Consider the following 21,382-nt stretch of genomic DNA (forward strand, 5'->3'; position numbering starts at 1 on the left):
CCATTGTCTTTCTCCAGTTGATCAGTGTGCCAGATGCACAACTGAATCTCAAGAGCCTGCTCACACTTGTGAAGGTTGGCCTCCTGGCCATCCAAGTACAAGGCTTAGTCGTCAGCAAACTCAGCGTCAAGAAGCTCATCTCCCCGAATAGGAAGTGCTAAGCTCCGCAAACCAACCTGCTACGACACCAAAACCGTGCTCATCGCCTCAGCATAGAACAGAAAGAGGAAGGGGGCAAGAGGGCAGCCCTATTTGACTGAGCGTGTAAGCATGAAACGATCGCCTCTACCTCCTGACAAGAGTACCTGACTGTGTGCTCGTCTGTACAAAGCTGACACCCCTCTGATCCAAGCATCTGAAAAGCCCATCCTGCATACAGTGCCCTCTAGAAAGTCCCAATCAACTCTGTCGTAGGCCTTCTAAAAATCGAGAAGAAGAATCGCCAGATCCTCACCACGGAGCCTCGCTAGGGTAGAAGCCTCCCAAAAAGTAAAGATGTTGTCAAGGATACTACGCTCCTTGACAAAACCAGTCTAAGTCTCATGTATAAGGCTCTCAAAAAGTGGCTGGATCCTCAAACTCAGAGCCTTGGGAAGAATTCTGTAGACTGCGTTGATGATGGTGATGGGGCGCCACTGTCGAATCTCATCCAAGGAGCCACCCTCCTTGGGAATGAGGTAGATCAGACCCTCACTCATGTTGTCAGGCATCTCTCCCGTGTGCAAGATGTACTGGAAAGCACTACAGAGATCTGGGGCCAAGCTATTCCTAGTACTCCAAGAAAAAACTGGGAGTCACGCCATCCTCACATGCATAGCTACCACGGCGGAGTGCACTAAGAGCCGCGTGCAACTCCTCAAGCTGAAGTGGTAGCTCAAGTCTCTGACGCATCTCCTTAGTCACAAGGCAAGGCATCTGTGCCCACACCTGCTCCCTGCATGCATCGAATCACTCTGACTGAGGCTCTGCAGATAGTAACTCACGGTAAAAGTCAGTGCAACAGCACGCATGTCCTCTGGCTCAAAAGCAACTGACCCGTCAGGTCTCCTCAACTGACTGACCTGGGCAGCGTACACCAGAGGTCCCACTGCCTCGAAGAAAGCACCAGCTACTATGTCACCCATCTGCGTCCACTGAGATGCCTGTCGGTAGAAAGAAAACTCATGGCGCCACTTCTCTGTGCTAACAAGCTCCTGGCAAGTCTGCTGTAACTGCTCCTCCAACCACGGATTGTCTGGATGCTGCTCTTGCATGCTCTGCAAGGAAGCAGCGCCTCGTCTGAGACGCTGCTCCTCCTCTCTCTCTGCAGTCAGGCGAGCCAAGGACTCCTGGAGAAAGAACCAACTAAGCTGAGCTAGTCCTGAGGCCACTCTGTCAACACGAGAATCCTGCATGTCCAGAGTCTTTGTCCAAAGAGCCTCCACTCGCTCTCTGAGTGCAGAGTCCAGCAAGACCCTCTCAGGGATGCGTAGCATCGTGCTCCCTCGCCTTTGCCTATCTATCACTGTGAGGATCACTGGTGCATGGTCCGAGAAGGAAGTCCCTGCCAGAATGCCAACTGTCCCACCCAAGTCACCGAAAAAGTCACTAGTGTAGAAGCGATCTATCCGCGATAGATTCACTCCTCCCACTCTGCGGTCCGAACGAGAGAAGGCCAGGCTATCTGGGGGCCTCACAAAACTAGAGTGCTGCCACATCCAAAACCCTCAGAGTCATACAAAACCTCTCCCAAGCTGCCAGCTCAACTCCCTGCACAGTAGCATGGCTACCACCAATCCTGTCAGAAGGGTCCTCCAACATGTTGAAGTCACCCCCAATGCACCACTGCTCTGCTTGCGGCAGAGACACAACAATCTGTGACCAAAACTCTGCTCGTGCACTCGCCACATTGGGCGCATATATGTTCAAGAAGCCCACAAGGCAACCCTGAACCTGCATAGTGCTCCACTGAGCCCTACCTAGCACAATAACCCCTCTGCCCACAATGGCCTACTGTAGAGACTCCGCAATAGTCATACATACCCCACCCTGGATGCCTCCAGGTCCAAGAGAGCTGACCAAAAAGTATCATATCGTCCACGCAAGAGCTGACCACATCGTTTAATGCGGCTCTCACATAGATGATGCTCCTGTAGCATAAGGAGATCAATCTCTCCTCCACAAGGCAACGTTGAAGCTCCTGATGCAATCGACCCCTTTGACGCTGAAACTGAGGCCCACCTTATCCCTGCACGTTCCATGAGACGATCCTCATGGGGAGCGAGAGAGATCAGATGCTGCCGCAGTAGCTAGACGTGCTATCTTTGAGGCTGGCTTGGATAGGGAGTAATCCGCATCCGAGCATCCTCTAGATAAGCGTGACTACAAAGTGTGTCGGGCCCCAGCCCAGGTAGACCGAGCCGTGCGTAAAGCAACCTCCTCTATACAAGAGTCCTCATGAATGTGTACAAAGCATGGCGGGCACTGCGTATCAGCAAAGAAGTGAACCACAATGTGTCTACATCCTGCTGCATCTGGAGGGGTCACAGCAAACTTGGCGGCCACAAAGTCTGAAGAATGTCTCTAACTCCTAGGTCCCCCATGTGGTGAGAGAACTCTAGGGCCTGTGTCTGTAGCCACTCCAACACTGAGTCGAGAGTCCACTCAGTCTGGTCCCTGCCGCAAAGGGGAAAAGAGAAGCCAAACGCTGAGTCCAAGGCCTTTATCCCCCTAGCTGCAAGGAACAGAACATGAACCCTGAAGCAGGCTGCCTCATGGTCTGCAGAGGAATCGCCGAGAAAGCCTGTAAAGTCGTAGTCAAAAAAGTCCCATTGGCGCCGAATGTCGAAGCTCGTAAGACCTCGAGGGACTGGTGCAAATGGAGACGTCTGTACATGTAGAGGGGGTCGCAAGAAGAGTTGTCCCTCTCTCCTCAAGCGACTCGTGGCAAAGGCGCTGCCAAGAGATCTCCTAGCAGCTGGGGATGCCCTACCCCCTGAGTCGACTGAGGAACTGGAGCGGGAGGGGGGGGAGGGGGGAGTGGGGGAGAAGACAGACGAGAGGGATCGGCAGAGGTAAGAGGCAACGGGAGCAGGACGCGGGGGGGGGGGGGGGGGGGGGGGGGGGGGGGGGGGGGGGGGGGGGGGGGGGCTGTCGAGGGTGAAGCTGAGGTGGGACCTAGAGCAGGGTCCTCGTCCTGCTCAAGAGGACCGAATCGGTTCCCCGGTTCCCCGTGGGAAACCACTACTGCTGGGCAGGCGCCACTGGACTACCTTGAGTGCGAAGTTGTCGCTGTGGCCCCTGCCGTCGTCGACCGCAGACCTGTTGCCATCCCTCCTCCGCTGGAGCCCCAGGCTTGGAGGGTGGCTTTGCCTGTGTGCTCTGTGTCTTTGCCTGTGGCTGCTGGCCAGCCCTTGCAGGCTGGGGCTGAGCCTATGGTGTAGGTCGGGGCCTCCTCCGTGGACAAGCCTTCGTGAGATGGCCCATCTGTCGACAAATGAAGCACTGATTTGGGAGGCCCGAATACTCCATGCTCTGTCTAAACTAACCCCCACTCACCCGAGGAAGAAGGATGACCTTCGGGAGAGTGTGAGTATCCCCAACTAGAACGCGAACTGAGGGAATGCCGGCCTCCTTAGTAGCTACTGAGGCTGCCGTGCGAGGTGTCTCCAGGACACTCCCAATCACTGAGCCTATCCTGGTTAAAAGTGCTAGGTACTCCCATCGCAAACCAGGAAAGCAAAAAGAGATGGGAATGTCTGCCTCCTCTACCAAAACATCTGAAGCAGGGTCAAAACCATGTCTCCACTGTCAAAGGTGGGCTCCAACTGCTCGGATGGTCAAAGGGCTCATGGCGATGACCTTGGAGGTCTCAAACTCGATCTGGTAGTAGCCTCATCCGAGGATCTGAACGTCCAAGACCTTGCCCACCTCCGCGAGAAGGCGGGCCTAGAGAAGATCACGCAACTCTCCTCTACTAGGTCTGGTGCCGAGAATCTTGCAGATGACAGAAGTCGCCTGCAGGCGCTCTACTCTGTGGTTAGGCTCGCTTGCTCTGTCGGTGATAGAGCAAGTCGAATGGTGGGCTCAGCGGGCTCGGGCGAGGGGACTTCATTGGAGTTCCTCTATGGCGGAGCATGAGCCTCTATCTGTGTCTGCTGCTGTGAAGAAAGGGCGGAGAAACATTGATGAAGATGTCAACTCCTACGGGACCGAGCATGACAAGGATATTGGCGAGGCCTAACAAGCAGGAGAGGTCGAAAATAAAAAAAAAACCATGAAGTGGGGGGGGGAGGGGGGGGGGGGGGAATGGCTAAAGGTGAAAAGCACGGAGGCAGACGCGGCAAAGGGGGTGGCAGGCGGAAAGGGCTGCGGCGGGGGGGGGGGGGGGGACAGCGGGACGAGCAGGAGGAGGGGGGTGGCGATGGGCAACAGGGAAGGGGTGGGCAGCGGGGAAGGCTGGCGAAGGCAGCGCGCAGGCGGCGGGAATGGCAACGGGAGTGGCAGCACGCTGGGAAACGCGCAGGGGGGCAGGCAGGTTGCTGCGTGCGAGAGGGTATAGGCAGGGGGGCAGCGCGAGGGAGGGGGGGGGGACAAGGGGTGGGTGAGCGGGCAGCAGTAGCGAGCACGCTTTTCACGGCTGGTGTTGTTTCACTTGTTCCAGCAAGGTGTCTCACATTCCGGAGTTACATCCACCTTAAAGATATTGCTATTTGAAAAGTCGTCTGCAATCCCTGTAGCTTCTTCTCTTGTTTTAAATGCAAGAGAGGTGGTCAGCCATGACGTAATGCTTGCCGAGACGGAGGACCACCTCGAAATCAAACTCCTGAAATAGGAGTAACCACCTCCACACTCGACCTACAACTTGCGGCTTATTAAGCAAATAGCACAGGGCATGGTGATCAATAATAATTGTGAAGTGAACCCCTAATAAATAGTGACGAAATTTTTGTAGAGCATACACAAAAGCCAAACCTTCCGTTTCTGTCTTGCTATAGTTGCGCTCTGCTTTAGTGAGTAGTCAACTTGCATAGTGAATGGGCCAATCCAGGTTGAGCTTTTTGCTAGGGTGAATCAACACAGCACCCACAGCCATTTGACTGGCATCCATATGCACATGAAAAGTAAGAGACCAAATAGGGGCAACTAGGATATGTGCTTCAGTTAGGCGTTTTTTGAGGTATGCAAATGCTTCAGCCTCGAGCTTTGACCATTTGAAGGGTATAGTAGCATCGGTCAACCGTGTCAATGGTTGAGCCACCTATGCATACATACGAATGAACCTGCGACGATGATAGCCTGTGTGGCCTACAAAACTCTGAACACCTTTGGGATTGATGGAAGGAGGCAACTTCATGATGACTACTATCTTCTATGATTAGACGCTAAACCTTTAGCAAACGCCACATGGCCTAATAGTGTACCTTAAGTGACCAAAAAATGGCATTTTTTCGGATTGGGCTTCAAACATGCCTCCCACGCCTGAGAAAGATGGCAAAGAGCTGTTCGAGTGCATGCTTAGTGAAGGGTGTGCGTGGGGAAACCATCTAGGATAGTTACCTTGTTTAGAGCGCAGTAGTCGACCCACATGCAGATTTTATAGGATTGCTTCTTAGGCGCTATGACCATGGCTGATAGCCACTCAGAGTGCTCCACTGTTACGATGATCCCTACTCCTTGCATTTTTCTAGTTCTTTCTTGACAGTTTCTACATACTCAGGGTGGTCTCATACGATCCTGTACGTTTGTACATGTACCACGATGTGCGGAACTAAACGAACTAAAAAAAATTATGGTGTACGATGACATGACGTACGTTCAAAGTAAAAAAACAAATAATTCTTCCAAGTCTAAGGCCTAGGCCCTTGGGTTTAAACTATACACTTAGCTATAGACCTAGAGCTTGTCACAGCTAGAACATTCAGAGCTTGTAGTTGTAAGTGTTGGAGAACAAGATGGAGAGGCATTGCTTAAATAGGAAGAGGCTAGAGTATGAGAGAGGGAGAACATGGATGATGACTCTTGATGAGTGAGGGAGAGCATGGGAGAGGGAGAGCATGGATGATGACTCTTGATGAGTGAGGGAGAGCATGGGAGAGAGGGAGTGTCATAAGAACAGGTCACATCATCTCACATGGATAATGGGATTCAAGCCTTATGTCCATTGTAATTTGTCACATGTGGAAGGGCTAGGGCCTAGGCTCTACCACATGGCAGATGATCCAATGTGGTGGGAATGGGCTCCAAAACTTGCTTACAATGTCCAGTAGGCAGCAGTCAAAATACCACCTATGGTAAAAACCAGCTAGAAATTTTTGAGCGCACGGAATGTACTAATCGAACAGAACGGTAGTGACAAGCCGTACGGAACAAGACGTTCCGTACGTCAAACGAGAACTACGTTCTACATACCTATGGTTGAGCTTGTAAGCTCGGCCTCTTACTGGCTTAACCCTTCAACCAAGAGATAGTATGGACACCCAATTCTGGTGGGATTCCTTCCAAATCTTTGTAAGACCAGGCAAAAACATCTTTAAAGGAGTGCATAAAAGAGACTACCTGATCGAGTAGCACGGGATGATCCCATAACCAAGCGGCTAAGAGGATGTGTTGAGGGTCGTCACGGTCGCCCAGGTTGACTTCTCTGACCGAGTCAAGCAGTGTAGTTGGTGAGGGTGCATCAGAAGCTGAAGATTGAGCTGCCTCTTGGAGTTTTGAGACATCATGGGCTGGTGTCTGATTGATGCGAAAATCAGCATACTCTTCTTGTAACCATCTTGGTGAAAGCTCCTTGAAGGGCAAGTCCTCAAGACACAGCAGAGTGTGAGCGAGGAGTTGCACACAGAGGTGGCTAAGGGAAGAGACAAGATGCTAGTGAACTCTTGCAAAGGAGATTTCTTATAGGTTCACCAAGGCCGATGGCCTCCATCAAGGGGCAACAAAAGTATGATCCTTAGTGACTATCACACTTGCCTCTGGATGATATGGCTCACTAGTCTCAAGCAAGGGTTGAATAGAGACCAAATAGCATGGCAACGGGGGTAGGCTGCTCCAGGTCGGGGTTGGACTCCACTGACAAAGAACTATGATGAACTACTGGCTCCATACCTTCTTTGTGTCGAATTGGTTTCATCGGGAATGTATCCACATGGTGCCGCAACCATGGACTACCGATGAGTAAATGAAACCCCCCCTCAACCTGAGGGAGATGAACCACAACAAAATCTAAGCTAAAGGTGAAGTCTTGTACCTGTACAGGCACCTTGTCCACTATGCCCACGGGGTAGACTGTCCTCTAGTCGGCCAATGTAACTATGAAGGGAGCAAGGCGAGTAGGCTGCACACCTAAAGCCAACATAGTGAACTCCGGCACCAGATTGATTCCAGATCCACCATCGACTATAATACCGGAGAATTGGCGCCCAAGAATAGATACAGTGAGATGAGGACTTCTGTAACCGGTGAGGGGAGCGGCGGGATAGGAAATCATGTAGGAATTTGAGGGCTGTACAGGGAGGTGCCCGCCACTAGGCCCTCCACCCAGGTACAAAGACTGAATGACTATAAGGGTGTCACTTCTTAGATTTGCATCGAGCTTTAGCATGTCATAAAGGGATATTTGTTGAAAGGTGTTCTTCAAAATAGTTTCTGATGTAGGCTTCGCGCTTTTGGGCAAGGCGTGTTCTAGGACTTCGACATGTTGCAAGTCAGCTACTGCTTCTAAGAAGGCCCCATCAATATCAAATAGCATAGACGTGGGTCGGTTGTTGGCACTAGGGGGTGGCTTGTCAGATGTTGCAGACGGACTAGGTTGTTGAGGAGGAAATGGAAGAGCAGGACCTTCAGGAAGACTAAAGCCTAAGGCTACTCGTTGTGACCTAGTGAGGACACCAATGGGCTCCTCCACTTGGTACGCCCTATCTTTAGGGGTAACCATGTGTGTAGCAGGTGACGGTTGAGGAAGAGCGCTTACCGCAATCAGGTTGATCTTCGGAAATGTGAACTCTTGTTGATTCTGACTAAGGTTGGAAGATGTGGATGCCCTTTGCTTGGGACAATCTTTACTGTAGTGATCCTTAGCCTTAGGGCAATGATGGCAAGGCAGAGACCCTTCGGGCTAGGGACACTTGCTTTGGTAATGCCCATATTCCCTGCACATGTAGCACAAAATGGGGCAATTGGACGGACGAGGCGGGGGATGAGGTGGTCTCTGCTCTTGCTGCATGGGGGTTGAAGCTGAGGTGTAGATCGGAGGAGGCACTAGCATGATAAAAACTTTGAGATGGAAAGGCTCTTTGCATACCTTGCATAGTAGGAGGGGTTGTCAGCAATGGGGGCATGTGGTTTGGATGGCCATAGGGAGAAACCATATCAGATGCAAGAGCCAAGCCGTGTTGAAGCGTAGGGGCGAGGCTCTGTTGTAATTGCCTCAGTCCCTTCAGATAGTAGCACTCCTTATCATCATGGCCGGACTTCCCACATCAGTGACAGTAAGCTCGAACAGGGCATTCTTGGGGAGGATGCCTGGGAGAACGGCAAGAGCTACACCAGACCCAGGCCTTAGATTTTTTATGAGCCTTGAGCTCCTCCAGCTTCTCTTGTTAAAGAGATAATGATCTCTCCTCTTGAAGAGCTCTTTGTAACTGCAAGGCTTTGAGCTCCCTGCGCATAAAGAAGTCCAAGGGTCGGAGGGACTTCCAAAAATACTGAGGTGGTCTCTACTTGAGGGGGGTTGGTGACGAGCTTCCTAGCCCCTTCTATACTTGTAGCAACCATGACAAACTCCTCTAGAGTGGCTTCAGGTCGGAGACTCTCTCGGAGATTTGGTTGAGAAGTCTTGGGAAGAGCCGTCTCCACCCATTTCTCGACCATAAATTCTCTTGGTTTTTGGGGAATCTTTGCGACCAGAGACTTTGTCCTTGTCATGAGTTTTGCAAAGTCTCATGCGGCTGTAGCACTAGGTTGGCCAACTCATCCAGAACCTTCTCTTGGGAGACCCCTGGTTTGAAAGCTTCACAGAACTGCCTTCGTAATGTGGCCCAAGTCATAAAATGGTTCTCAACAAACTGACTATACCATTTATCGGCTAAGCCATCCAACGTTGATGGGAAGAGCACAAGGTAGGCATCTTCTCTGTTGAGCCCACGACCCCTACAGAGAAAGACGAATCTCCTAGCATGGTCATCTGCATCCTCTGTGGAGAGTCCTCTGAAAGTCGACACTTTATGTTCACCTTAGCCAGGACGCTTGTGAGCTCCTCCATGGCTCCCAGTTCACGAGTTTGTTGCTGAAGAGCTTGTTGTAACATAGTGGCCGAGAACTGTATTGGGGAAGGTGACCTGGGAGGTGCAGAACTGATTGAGAGAGTGGAGGTAGCCGGGTGGGAAGGTAGGGGTAACGGCACTGATGAAATTCTACTCGGCACAAAGGGTTGCGCTTTGACTAGACCAGCTGGTCTAGAACTAAGCTGGATAGACCAAGCTGAACTACTCTAGTCTAGACTAGCAGAACAACACAGGCGAGAGCTTAAACAAACTAGCTCCTCAACCAGTAGGCGCAACGGAGTGAAACTTCAATTGAGGTCCCACCGGGCGTGCCAAAAATGAGAGCACCTTAGTGGGATTAATGTGTTGTGCTCTCTATTGTGGGTGCTCCTCATTGCAATGTGCGTGAAATCTCACTCCAACAAAATGAAAACACTGTACAGTGTAGACAATGAACAATATAGCAAACAAGCGAATCAATAGTAGAACCTGCACAGCATTGGACTCGACTAACTTAGATGAACCAGTAGGGACTCTGGCATTGCAGCACACTCTGCTCCAAGCCCAGAATTCACAAGTACAATGCGGGTGTCAAGGCTCAAGATGTGCAAGGAGGGTGCAATGTGTGATGTAGACTCGACTCGACGCTAGACTCAAGACTCATTACCGACTCAAGCAAATGTGAGCATATATACAACCCAAAAGGGCAACCAACGTAATGAAAACACTTTACAGTGTAGACAATGAACAATATAGCAAACAAGCGAATCAATAGTAGAACCTGAACAGTATGGGACTCGACTAACTCAGATGAACCAGTACAGACTCTAGCATTGCAGCACACTCTGCTCCAAGCCCAGAACTCACAAGTACAATGCGGGTGTCAAGGCTCAAGATGTGCAGGGAGGGTGCAATGTGTGATGTAGACTCGACTCGACGCTAGACTCAAGACTCATTAACCATCCGACTCAAGCAAATGTGAGCATATATACAACCCAAAAGGGCAACCAACGGATAACTCAAATATCTCTGACTGTCCAGCTGCACGTATCCCCAAACTGTGGTGGAGAAGAACTGGCCACGGTGTCCTCTAAACCACCACTCCTGCAACGTGTCAAGTCCAGCAAGTGTGAACCCATGACCAACTATAGCTGGCTTGTCTTTCCATGTAGAGTGACAATGTAGCCCAGCTACAAGTTGCTATCCATTCTCTCGTAGCTATCCACTTTGTTACAACCTCAGATCCCTACAAGCCTACCAGCACTAAATTTTTCCCCTTGTTCATGGGAAACTATCCCACTTTGGTAAAGTAATACTCAGTACATATTTCAACAGGCGTACGTAACAAATCATCTATCATGGATTGTTTAAGTGGGTTGTAAACTAAGTAGAGTAAGCCATGCTACTTTAGTAATGGGGCAAGGATCCAAAAATCCCTTTACTCATCCTCAACAATGCAAACTATTATAATTCAAGAGCACTAAACTAAGTAGAGTTAGCCATGTCTTCTTGTTAAACGCACTTTAAATTATGAATAATTAGAAAATATTCATGTTACAAGAACTAAATCCATTCAATTTTACCTGAAATAGGGTAAGCATTGAGAATGGAAACATGTCGAAGGTTTGAGCTCCATAGCCTGGGTTTCCACCAACTTTCTTCGCAAAAAACCGACAGTACATTACAAAAATAAGTTACAGAATTCAAAAACTCATGCACTTTGGAAACAGAGAAGTCTTTATTGAAAATCACAAGCGCATGCGTGCACAACCATTTGTTTACTAGTAAATCAGGAAAATTAGCATCTATGAGGAAACATGACGACACGTTGCAAATAAATCAAATTTTGGTCATGGGAAGTGACAAAGGGATCTTATGGAGGATGCATGGCAAAATGAGGATAATATAGTCAATGAAAATTAAGTCATTACAATGTCCCTGATGGAAATCGGTGTGGAAGAGTGCGGAAAACTTCGTAGTCAGAAATTTTATTGCAAAGACTCAACGAAATCTGCATAAAATGTTTGATAGAAAGAATCCTTGGTTGATATCATAGCTTCATTTAAGCTACGTACAAGCTTAATTATAATAAACTGTCTGTGCCATACCGTGCGGCACATATTTGAACCAATACGCACCAAAAAAAAACTAATTTTTTCTGCCACCTGCTTCTGCAGCAAGAGCAAAAATGTTAATCAGCTTTTTGACCCTTTTCTTCTAGATTTTTCAGGCTACTAAGGTACCCATTAAATTGGGGTTGTTTAGAGGTTCCATTTCCTTGCAGAACTGCTTTATCTCCCTCAAGTCTCTCAAGCCACAATCTTCTCAATCAAGCCTATCTCTCCAAGCCTCTCTCCCTCTCTACTAGCTCCAAATGAGTTTAAGTCGCTCCTCCACTTCTCTTTTTACATTTTCCACCTGTGCCTAGAGCCCTTGCACGTGAATAAAAGTCTGAGCTTTTACTATTACACAGTGGAAGGATTTTCTCAGTGACTCACAGAAGATGTTTATCCTGTATTAACGTGCTGGGGCCGTACTATTTGGTATGAACAAAGGTGCACTGTCCCCTTTATCACCATCATTCCATAGAAGGTAATAATCAGCACGACTTATATAAGATATTGGGGTTACATAGAAACTTCAAACTGTGATTCGAGTTATCCACTCTCCCACAAATCTATGCTGAAAAAACTTCAGTTAGAGTAAACCTGAACACACAAGTATTTCAAAACAGATAAACTCCTAATATACTGTCTGTCATCATACCACTTTACAGAGACTATGAGTGGTATCTATGATGCTTATTTAGTATTGTAACCATGTTGATACCTTGCAGACTTGGTTGCTAGGGCATCTAAACCCTCTATCTGAAAAATGGGAGCAATAAAGAACAGGATAAGAAAATTGTGAATCAGATTTCCTCAAGCACCTATAAGAAAACAGTTCAAAATGCACTTTAGTGAAAGTATATTCAATAAGAATAGAAATTTAGTTCTACACAGAGAAATGACAGAAAAAGTGCCACATGTCATCTGCAATGAAATGTCTTTATCCTATATCTCAGAAAGAATATTACAAGATCCAATGAGATCTCGCCGAAGCACGATCAAGAAACACAGTGGAAATGAAAAGGCGGACACTGAAGAACGCTCGCTACTGCTACTCGCCCCCCCCTTGCTGCGCCATCGCTACCCTCTCCCCCCCCCCCCCCCCCCCTCCCGCTGCCCCTGCGCGCTGCCGCCCGCCCACTACCCCCCCTGTTCTCGCGCTGCCCCAAAGGCTGCCCGCTGCCCTCCTCTCGAGCTGCCATCTCCACCCCACCCCCCCGCTCGCTGCCGCTTGTGCACCCGCACATTCCTGGCTGCCCACTTCGCCCTCGCCGTCCCCCCATCATCCCCCCCCCCGTCCTCTTTGCTCCCGAAGGTTTTCTGCACCTGGCTCGGCAACGCTTTCTCTTCGGACAAGTGCTTGGCGTACTCGTTCGCAGATTTTCTTCATCGCCCGCTTCTTCGACTCAGCAGTAGACACAGATGGAGGCTCCAGCTCCACCTCAGAGGGACTCGCCTGAAGCCCCCTCGCCCGACCCCGCTGAGCCCACCATTCGACTTGCTCTTACGCCGGCAGAGCAAGCGAGCCTTGCCACAGAGGTAGAATGCTTGCAGGCGACTTCTGTCATCTGCAAGGTTCTCGGCACTCGTCCCAGCAGAGGAGAGCTGCGAGATCTTCTCCAGGCCCGCCTCCTCGCAGAGGTGGGCAAGATCTTGGATGTCCAGATTCTCGGACGGGGGTACTACCAGATTGAGTTCGAGACTTCCGAGATGGCCTCCAAGGTCATAGCTATGAGTCCATTGGCCATCCGAGCAGCACGCGCCCACTTTCGACAGTGGCGACATGGTTTTGACCCGTCTTCGGATGTGCTAGTAGAGGAGGCGGACATCCCCATTTCAGTCTGCTTTCCGGGTTTACGGAGGGAGTACCTTCCACTTCTCTCCAGGATTGGCTCCGCCATCGGAACTCTCCTGGAGACACCTCGTACGGCAGCATCAGTAGCTGCCAAGGCGGCTGGCATCCCTTCAGTTCGAGTTTTGGTCAGAGATACCCACACGCTCCCGAAGGTCATCCTTCTGCCTCGGGTGAGTGGGGGTTGGTTTAGACAGAGTGTGGAGTACTCGGGTCTCCCGAACCAGTGTTTCATTTGTAGACAGATGGGCCACCTAGCGAAGGCCTGTCCACGGAGGAGACCACGACCCGCACCGCAGCCTCAGCCCCAGCCTGCCAAGGCTGGGCCGCAGCCACAGCCAGCGACGCAGAGCACAGATCCAGCGCCACCCTCCGAGCCTGGGGCTCCAGCGGAGGAGGGGTGGCAGCAAGCCCGTGGCCGTCGACGCCAGGGGCCACAGCGACAGCCTGGCACTCAGAGTGGCCCCCAGGTGCCTACTCAGCAGCAGTGGGTTCCCACGGGGAACCGCTTTGGTCCTCTTGAGCAGGAGGAGCCCCCTACGCCAGCCTCCACCTCCGCTTCACCCTCGCCAGCCGCTCCGCCTTCCGATCTCCCCTCCTCCTCCTCATGCCCTCCCCCACCCTCTGCTACCGCTCACTCCCCACCTCGCCCCCCCCATGTCTCTGCCGCCCCACCCCGATTCTCCTCTCCCCCGCCCCCCCCAGCCCCTTCTCCCCCTCCTCCTGCTTCAGTACCACAGTCGGCTCTGGAGACTGGACCCTTGCTGGCGGCCAGGAGATCTCTTGGCAGCGCCTTCGCCACGAGTCGCCTAGCGAGAGAGGGTCAGCCCTTCTTGCGGCCCCCACTGCAGATTCAGACATCTCCTCTTGCAGCTATCCCTCGTGGTTTGACGAGCTTTGACCTCCGACGCCGCTGGGATTTCTTCGATTACGGGTTTACTCGTTTTCTTGGCGATTCCGCAGCAGACCACGAGGCAGCCTGCTTCAGAGTCCACGCTTTGTTCCTCGCTGCTAGGGGGACAGAGGCCTTGGACTCAGCAGTTGGTTTCTCCTTCCCCCTCTGTGGCAGGACTGAGACAGAGTGGTCCCTCGACTCAGTGGTGGGATGGTTGCATACACAGGTTCTCGAGTTCTCTCACCACATGGGAGAACTTGGCGTTACAGATCTGCTGCAGACTTTGTGGCCACTGGCCAAGTTTGCGGTGACACCCCCAGATTCAGCAGGATGTAGACACATTGTGGTGTACTTTTTTGCTGATACACAGTGTTTGCCTTGCTATGTATTCATTCATGAGGACTCCTGGACAGAGGAGGTTGCTTTACGCACGGCTCGCTCTACTTGGGCTTGGACCAGGCACTCACTGCAGTCTCGCCTATCTAGAGGACGCTCGGATGCGGATTACTCCCCATCCAAGCCTGCTTCGAAGATAGCTCGTCTTGCTGCTGCGGCAGCATCTGTTCTCTCTCGCTCCCCATGAGGATCGTCTCGTGGAACGTGCAGGGACTAGGTGGGCCCCAGTTTCAGCGACAGCGGGGCCGATTGCGTCAGGAGCTTCAGCGATGCCTTGTGGGAGGAGAGATTGATCTCCTTATGCTTCAGGAGCACCATTTGTCTGAGAGCCGCATTCGGCGATGTGGTCAGATTTTGCGTGGACGCTATGATACCTTTTGGTCAGCTGCTTTTGGACCTGGAGGCATCCAAGGTGGGGTATGTATGACTATTGCGGACTCATTACAGCAGGCCATTGTGGGCAGAGGGATTATTGTACCAGGCAGGGCTCAGTGGATTACTATGCAGGTTCAGGGTAGCCTTGTGGGTTTCCTGAACATCTATGCGCCCAATGTGGCGAGTGCTCGTGCAGAGTTTTGGTCACAGATTGTTGAGTCTTTGCCACAGGTTGACCAGTGGTGTGTAGGAGGGGACTTCAACATGTTGGAGGACCCTTCTGACAGGATCGGAGGCAGCCATGCTACTGTGCATGGAGTCGAGTTAGCAGCTTGGGAGAGTTTTTGTATGACGTTGAGGGTCTCGGATACATGGCAGCATTCTGGCTTTGTGAGGCCTCCAGAGAGTCTTACCTTCTCTAGATCGGACCGCCGAGTGGGAGGAGTGAATCTATCGCGCATAGATCGCTTCTACACTAGTGACCACTTCAGTGACTTGGGGGGATCAGTGGGCATCCTGGCAGGGACATCCTTCTCGGACCATGCACCAGTGATCCTCACAGTGGCAGACAGGCAGAGGAGTGGGAGCACGATGCTTCGCATCCCAGAGCGGGTCTTGTTGGACTCAGCACTCAGAGAGAGGGTCGAGGCTCTATGGACAGAGGGCATGGACAGCCAGGCTCCACCTGCAGACAGAGTGGCCTCAGGCCTAGCTCAGCTCAGCCTCTTCTTTCTTCAGGAGTCTTTGGCTCGACGGGCTGCAGCGACAGAGGAGGAGCAGCGTCTCAGACGAGGCATTGCTTCACTACAGAGGATGCAGGAGCAGCATCCAGACAGTCCATGGTTGGAGGAGCAGCTCCAGCAGGCTCGACAGGAGCTTGCTTGCACAGAGGAGAGGCGCCATGAGTTTGCCTTCCACCGGCATGCATCTCAGTGGACTCAGGTGGGTGACAGAGTGACAGATGTTTTTTTTGAGACAGTGGGACCTCGGCACTCGCATGCCAAGGTCAATCAGTTGAGGAGACCCGATGGGTCAGTTGTTTGCGAGCCAGAGGATATGCGTGCAGTTGCTACTGACTTTTACTGTGAGCTACTGTCGGCTGAGCCAAAGTCAGAGAGACAAGATGCATGCACGGAGCAGGTTTGGGCACAGATGCCTTGTCTTGTGACTGAGGAGATGCGGCAGAGGCTTGAGTTGCCTCTTCAGCTTGAGGAGCTGCACACGGCTCTTAGGGCCCTCCCTCGTGGTAGCTGTCCAGGTGAGGATGGGCTGACTCCCAGCTTCTTCTTGGAGTACTGGGACCTGCTTGGCCCAGATCTTTGTAGTGCCTTTCAATACATTCTGCACACAGGAGTGATGCCGGATAGCATGAGTGAGGGCCTGATTTACCTCATTCCAAAGGAGGGTGGCTCCTTGGATGAGATTCGACAGTGGCGTCCCATCACCATTCTCAACTCAGCCTACAAAATTCTTGCTAAGGCTCTGAGTTTGAGGATTCAGCCACTCTTGGAGAGCCTTATACATGGGACTCAGACAGGTTTTGTCAAGGAACGCAGTATCCTTGACAACATCTTCACTTTTTGGGAGGCTTCTGCCCTTGCACGGCTCCGTGGGGAGGACCTTGTGATTCTTCTTCTCGATTTTGAGAAGGCATACGACAGAGTTGACTGGGACTTTCTAGAGGGCACGCTACGTAGGATGGGCTTCTCAGAGGCTTGGATCAGAGGGGTGTCAGCTTTGTACAGACAGGCCCACAGTCAGGTGCTTTTGGCAGGAGGTAGAGGTGAGCGCTTCATGCTCACACGATCGGTCAGACAGGGTTGTCCTCTTGCCCCCTTTCTCTTTCTGTTCTATGCGGAGGCGATGAGCAGATTTTTGGTGTCACAGCAGGTTGGTTTGAGGGGCTTAGCACTCCCTATATGGGGAGATGAGCTTCTGGACGCTGAGTTTGCCGACGACTCAGCCTTATACTTAGAGGGCCAGGAGGCCAATTTACACAGATGTGGACAGGCTTTGGAGACCTTCTGCTGTGCATCGGGCGCACTGATCAACTGGAGAAAGACAGTGGCTTTCTCAGTTGGTAGTGCTCCTGTGCCAGATTGGATGCCAGGAGAGGGTTTCAGGTGGATTCCTCCAGGGACTGCAGTTCGGTACTTGGGTTGTCAGGTTGGTTTGGATTTGTCCCCCGAGCAGCAGATTGCTCCTCTTCTACTGTCCATCAGGAGAAAGCTGCTACATTGGAGCTCAGCACGACTTTCGCTGGCTGGTAGAGTAGTAGTTGCCAACCAGGTGTTGTTGGCGACTATGTGGTACATCACTTCTTGCTGGATCTTCTCGAGTTCTTGTATCAGCCAGGTAGAGAGGCTGATCAGGAACTTCCTTTGGTCTGGTCGCGACACTCAGATTGCCCGAGCCAAGGTGGCTTGGTCGGTCATCACACTTCCTTGTTCTCAGGGGGGGCTTGGGATCATTGATCCAGCACAGCAGAGCAGAGCCCTTCTTGGGAAGTTCGTCGTCAGAGGACTTTTGCCAGGCGAGGAGCCCTGGAAGGAGTTCTTGTTGCAGAGGCTTCGTGCCAGGGTGCCTCAGGCAGGAGGCCCTTGGCAACCTTCGACCATATGGATCTTTACAGAGTTGCGCCGAGTTGGTTTGAGCAGGAGACTGGAGGACCGATTCACTGTGAGTTTGCTTCGGTCTTGGGAGCTATTGCGGCGTGGCCTAGAGCAGCAACAGCCGACGTGCACGGAGGAGCGCCTACGGCAGCCCCTCGTCTGGAACCCCATGGTTAGCACTCAGAGAGGCCACTTGGTTGGGAGTAGGCCTCATGTTTCTTGGGGTCCCATGGCAGCAGGTCCAGCGCGCTCTCTGGGTGACTGGCTAGAGTTCACAGGTTTGTCAGAGGAGGTGCAGGTTGTCCAGCTACAGGGCATGAGAGGGGTTCAGAGCATGTGTCAGGACATCTCAGAGTCAGTTCCAGCTGATTGGCTCACGCCTCTCGAGCCAGTAGCACCCCGGTGGATGGGAGCCTTCACACGACTGGAGGTTCTCATTTCAGTCAGGGCTTGCTCAGAGACTGTCCCAGCCCTGTTCTTCGAGCTTCAAGGTGGGGGACGTTTACAGAGAGTTGCAGTAGAGGCCCCGCAAGTAGCAGAGTGTTGTTTCCAGAGGATCCGAGTTGTGGGCATCTGTGGGAGGACTTGCGTCATAGACCCTGACCCAGCAGCTCTTGAGACAGGACACTGGAGGCTATGGGCTTGGGAGTGTTGTCCACTGGCACGAGTACAGTGGGATCCTCGTGAGTGGCTATGGAGGGACCCATTCTCTTCTGCAGACCGCCCAGGGGTCCCTTTCTTTCAGTACACTGTTCGGCTTGGACGTCATATACTTGCAGCACAGAGAGAGGCCCGCCCCGCTGCAGCACGTCATTGGCAGGAGGGTCTCACAGTTGAGTTCTTGGCAGCTTTTTGGCAGAGGCTGTGGGACTCCAGACAGCCGAGGCGCGTCACCTTGTTCCAGTGGTTGGTTGCACACAGAGCCACAGCAGTAGGGAGCTGGCTTGTACATTGTGGTCTCTCCGCCGCATGTACAGCCTGTGACGAGTTGGTGGAGAGTCAGCGACACTGTCTTTGGGACTGTCCCTCGGCCCAGCAGGTGTGGCTACGAGTTCTTCGGCTGATGCTTGCCCTCTCCACGGCTCGACAGTACACTTGGGGGGCGGCGGCTTGGTCCACCCTCACGGGCCTGGCACTTCAGTTTGAGCTATCTTCCGCCAGCAGGATGATAGTGATACAGGGGGGTCGACCTACACTCCAGCCTGCTACAGACCTTACTCCACAGGAGTGGAGCAGTGAGAGAGAGGAGTGTTGGGAGCTCATCAGCGGCCTAGCTCTCTGGTTCATCTGGCGGGCCCGTTGTTTCCGCATCTTTGAGGCTCGCCTTGTACCACCAGCAGAGACTGTTCGTGACTTTTGGCTAGAGCTGATCCATACTCTCAGAGGACAGCTTGAGGGACTACAGGGCAGCTCCGACCGCATGCGGGAGCGCCGCGAGGCTTTCCTTCGTCTCTGGCGCCCTGGGCCGTTTTACTCCATGGTCCAGGGGGTGCTCAGATGGCACTACTGTCCACCTGTGTGGCTTTTCCCTCCTCCCATCTCTTGATTTAGCCCCATTGTATATATGTTGTTTTTTCATTGGGAGAGTCTCCCCATCATGTTTGTTGTAGCCCTCTCTTGCAGAGGTGGATGTAGCCCTATGGGCAGCTTTCATTAACTAATAGAAGGATCTCTTTCTTGGAAAAAAAAAAAGAAAGAATATTACAAACAATTTTTATAATGAAAGTGAAATCAAGGACCGTTTAAAAAGTGTACGCCTTCAGAAATTCCAAAATGTTTAGATCAGGTTTATGCCGTGCCTACAGATTCCTTTTCTTTCAGAAAACAGACCTCATTTCATTTATGAGGACAAAAGATTGAAAGAAAAGAGACTAAGACACAACACAAAAGACATGAGTAAGCAATGCATACTCCCACCTAGCTTACCCATTCCGCATATCCTTGGATCATGTATCAATTATGTGCTCTCTACTTCTCTCTCCCCTACCTTCATAGAAGGACTGACTAAATAGTCTTATCCTTTTATTATTTTTCCTTTTGGGAAGGAAATCATGGCTTCCTTATGTGTGTAGCAAGCTACAATGGTATAGTGGAACACCCAGGTAGGGATGAAATGTGTAAAGGGGTGACTTTTTACAAGAATATTGTCTTTCTAAACAAGTATCAACAATGCAAGAGCTTATGGACCATGTTGCGGTCGGCTACAAGATTATGAAAGGGAAGCTAAAAGTTTACTACACAAGAAACTCTAGCAAACAATCAGAACTCACGGCAACAACAAACAAACCCTCGGGAATCACGTGAAAATCAACCTCAAAGGCCTCATTTGCAACAAGAAACCCTATTACAAGAAGGCCAATGCTTTGAATGTTTTCAGACAAGGCATACTTACAATTCATGTCCTCAAAGAGCCGAGACATCCTCAGAGGAACCTCCAGCTCAGAGAGCAGATACACCCGCAGGACCACCTCCAACTAAGAGAGCTCGACTCGCCATCATTGGACTTGTACCTGATATTTATGGCATAAATCTCGAAAGTTCAAATGAATTGTGCAGAGCTTTGGAAAAATCAAGGGCTTGAAAGCCCTGATCTTCTTTGACCCCGGAGCTACCTAGAATTTCCTTCATCCTAGCTTCCTCAAGTAGATGGATTTTGACTATGATCCAAAGGGTGGAGAACTTGAGGCCGAGCTAGCCACTGAGCAAGCTCGAGAGGTGATACCGCTCATTGGTGCTCTCCCGGTGACCATCCAAGGATACCAAGGAAACACAGATTTCCACATCATGAAGTTGTGATGCTCTCTTGGGCATGCCTTGGAACGACAAGAATGATGGGACACTCCATAATCTGGACCTTTTTAGGTTATTTGCGAGGGGAGTGCGGGGGTAGTCGTTGAGTAGCTTCATGCCTACGACCGTCTATATGGGAGGAGTGCTTAGCAGCGTTGTTTGTTGTGTCTTGTAGCATGCATATGTGAGCATCTGTGTTGCATCGTGATGTGTCAACCGTTGAATATTCCTCATTGGGGGAAATTTCCTAGGTATGTAATTTTAGTGCATCAAGACACCGGCTACATATCAGTGCGGTCTGTGTGATGGCTAATTTTGCTACGCCAAAATATCAAGAGCTCTGATATGGAACGAGAAAACTAAATACTGAATGACCCTCCGGATGACCCTCGGATTTTTTTTTGAGCTTACTTGGATTGTTTTGCAGAAATAATGTAATCGTAGAGTAATCGCCGACGATTACTCTGCTTTCAAGAAGGGGGGATGTCACAAGTTGTTGACGTGTCAAGCCACTAAAGACCGACTGGGCTAGGACTCCCAGAGCCTAGCCCTAGACAACCTGCAGATCCCGGTCGAGGGGCCTAAACCCAAGCAAAAGCAGAAGAAGAAAAAGACGAAGTTCTCACCACCTTACAGATCCTAGCCGAGTGGGCTAAATATTAAAAGTCTTCCCAACTTATGGCACCTCATTTGACGAGGCGTAATACAAAATGATAACGTGGCAGCATGCCATACAGACGACCCGTGATTCGCTCTGACTACTAGTGTGGCTTGCAGTATGGATTTTTCGTGTTTTATGGACAACCCCTAAGGGTGCTAGCTTTTGGGAGAGCAGATCCCTTTAGACCGCTAGCTTTTCATGTAAATTTCTTTTGAGGGCCAAGGGCCTTTATATATGACAAGAGGGCTCACTCTCTGGCATGGTACCGCGTGGAAGGTACAAAGGAGTGCTACTCGAGTTGTAATGTGTTGAAGCAATATAATGAAACACCGAAAGGGGCGTTAGGGTTTGGAGCTAGTGCTCTGTTGCAATGAAACACAGCCACTCCACGTCTCGTGTGTCGTTCTCTCTAAAGTCGGTTTAGTCTGCTCTTTTCTGTTGCTGCGTGGTG

The 21,382-nt window shown here is 51.1% G+C and overlaps 1 protein-coding gene across 4 annotated transcripts in view; it reads right to left on the bottom strand.

Moving 5' to 3' along the window:
* The window catches only part of LOC147429061 (uncharacterized), a 304,137-nt gene that overhangs the window by 175,426 nt on the left and 107,329 nt on the right, over positions 1 to 21,382 (bottom strand). For 2 of the 4 annotated variants that reach the window (XR_015185807.1, XM_086495272.1), the window contains exons 8-9: positions 12,072 to 12,171; positions 10,826 to 10,900 (exon numbers count right to left, since the gene is read on the bottom strand). Coding sequence is in view for 3 of the 4 variants with exons in the window: in XM_086495272.1 (XP_086351398.1) it covers positions 10,826 to 10,900; positions 12,072 to 12,171 (175 nt within the window). In the remaining variant the exon portion in view is untranslated. The remainder of the gene's footprint in view (positions 1 to 10,825; positions 10,901 to 12,071; positions 12,172 to 21,382) is intronic. The other 2 variants (XM_086495273.1, XM_086495274.1) reach the window with 2 other exon arrangements.

Source organism: Adiantum capillus-veneris, chromosome 22 (assembly GCF_014529385.1).
Source record: "Adiantum capillus-veneris isolate H3 chromosome 22, ASM1452938v2, whole genome shotgun sequence".
NCBI classification, from domain to species: Eukaryota; Viridiplantae; Streptophyta; class Polypodiopsida; order Polypodiales; family Pteridaceae; genus Adiantum; species Adiantum capillus-veneris.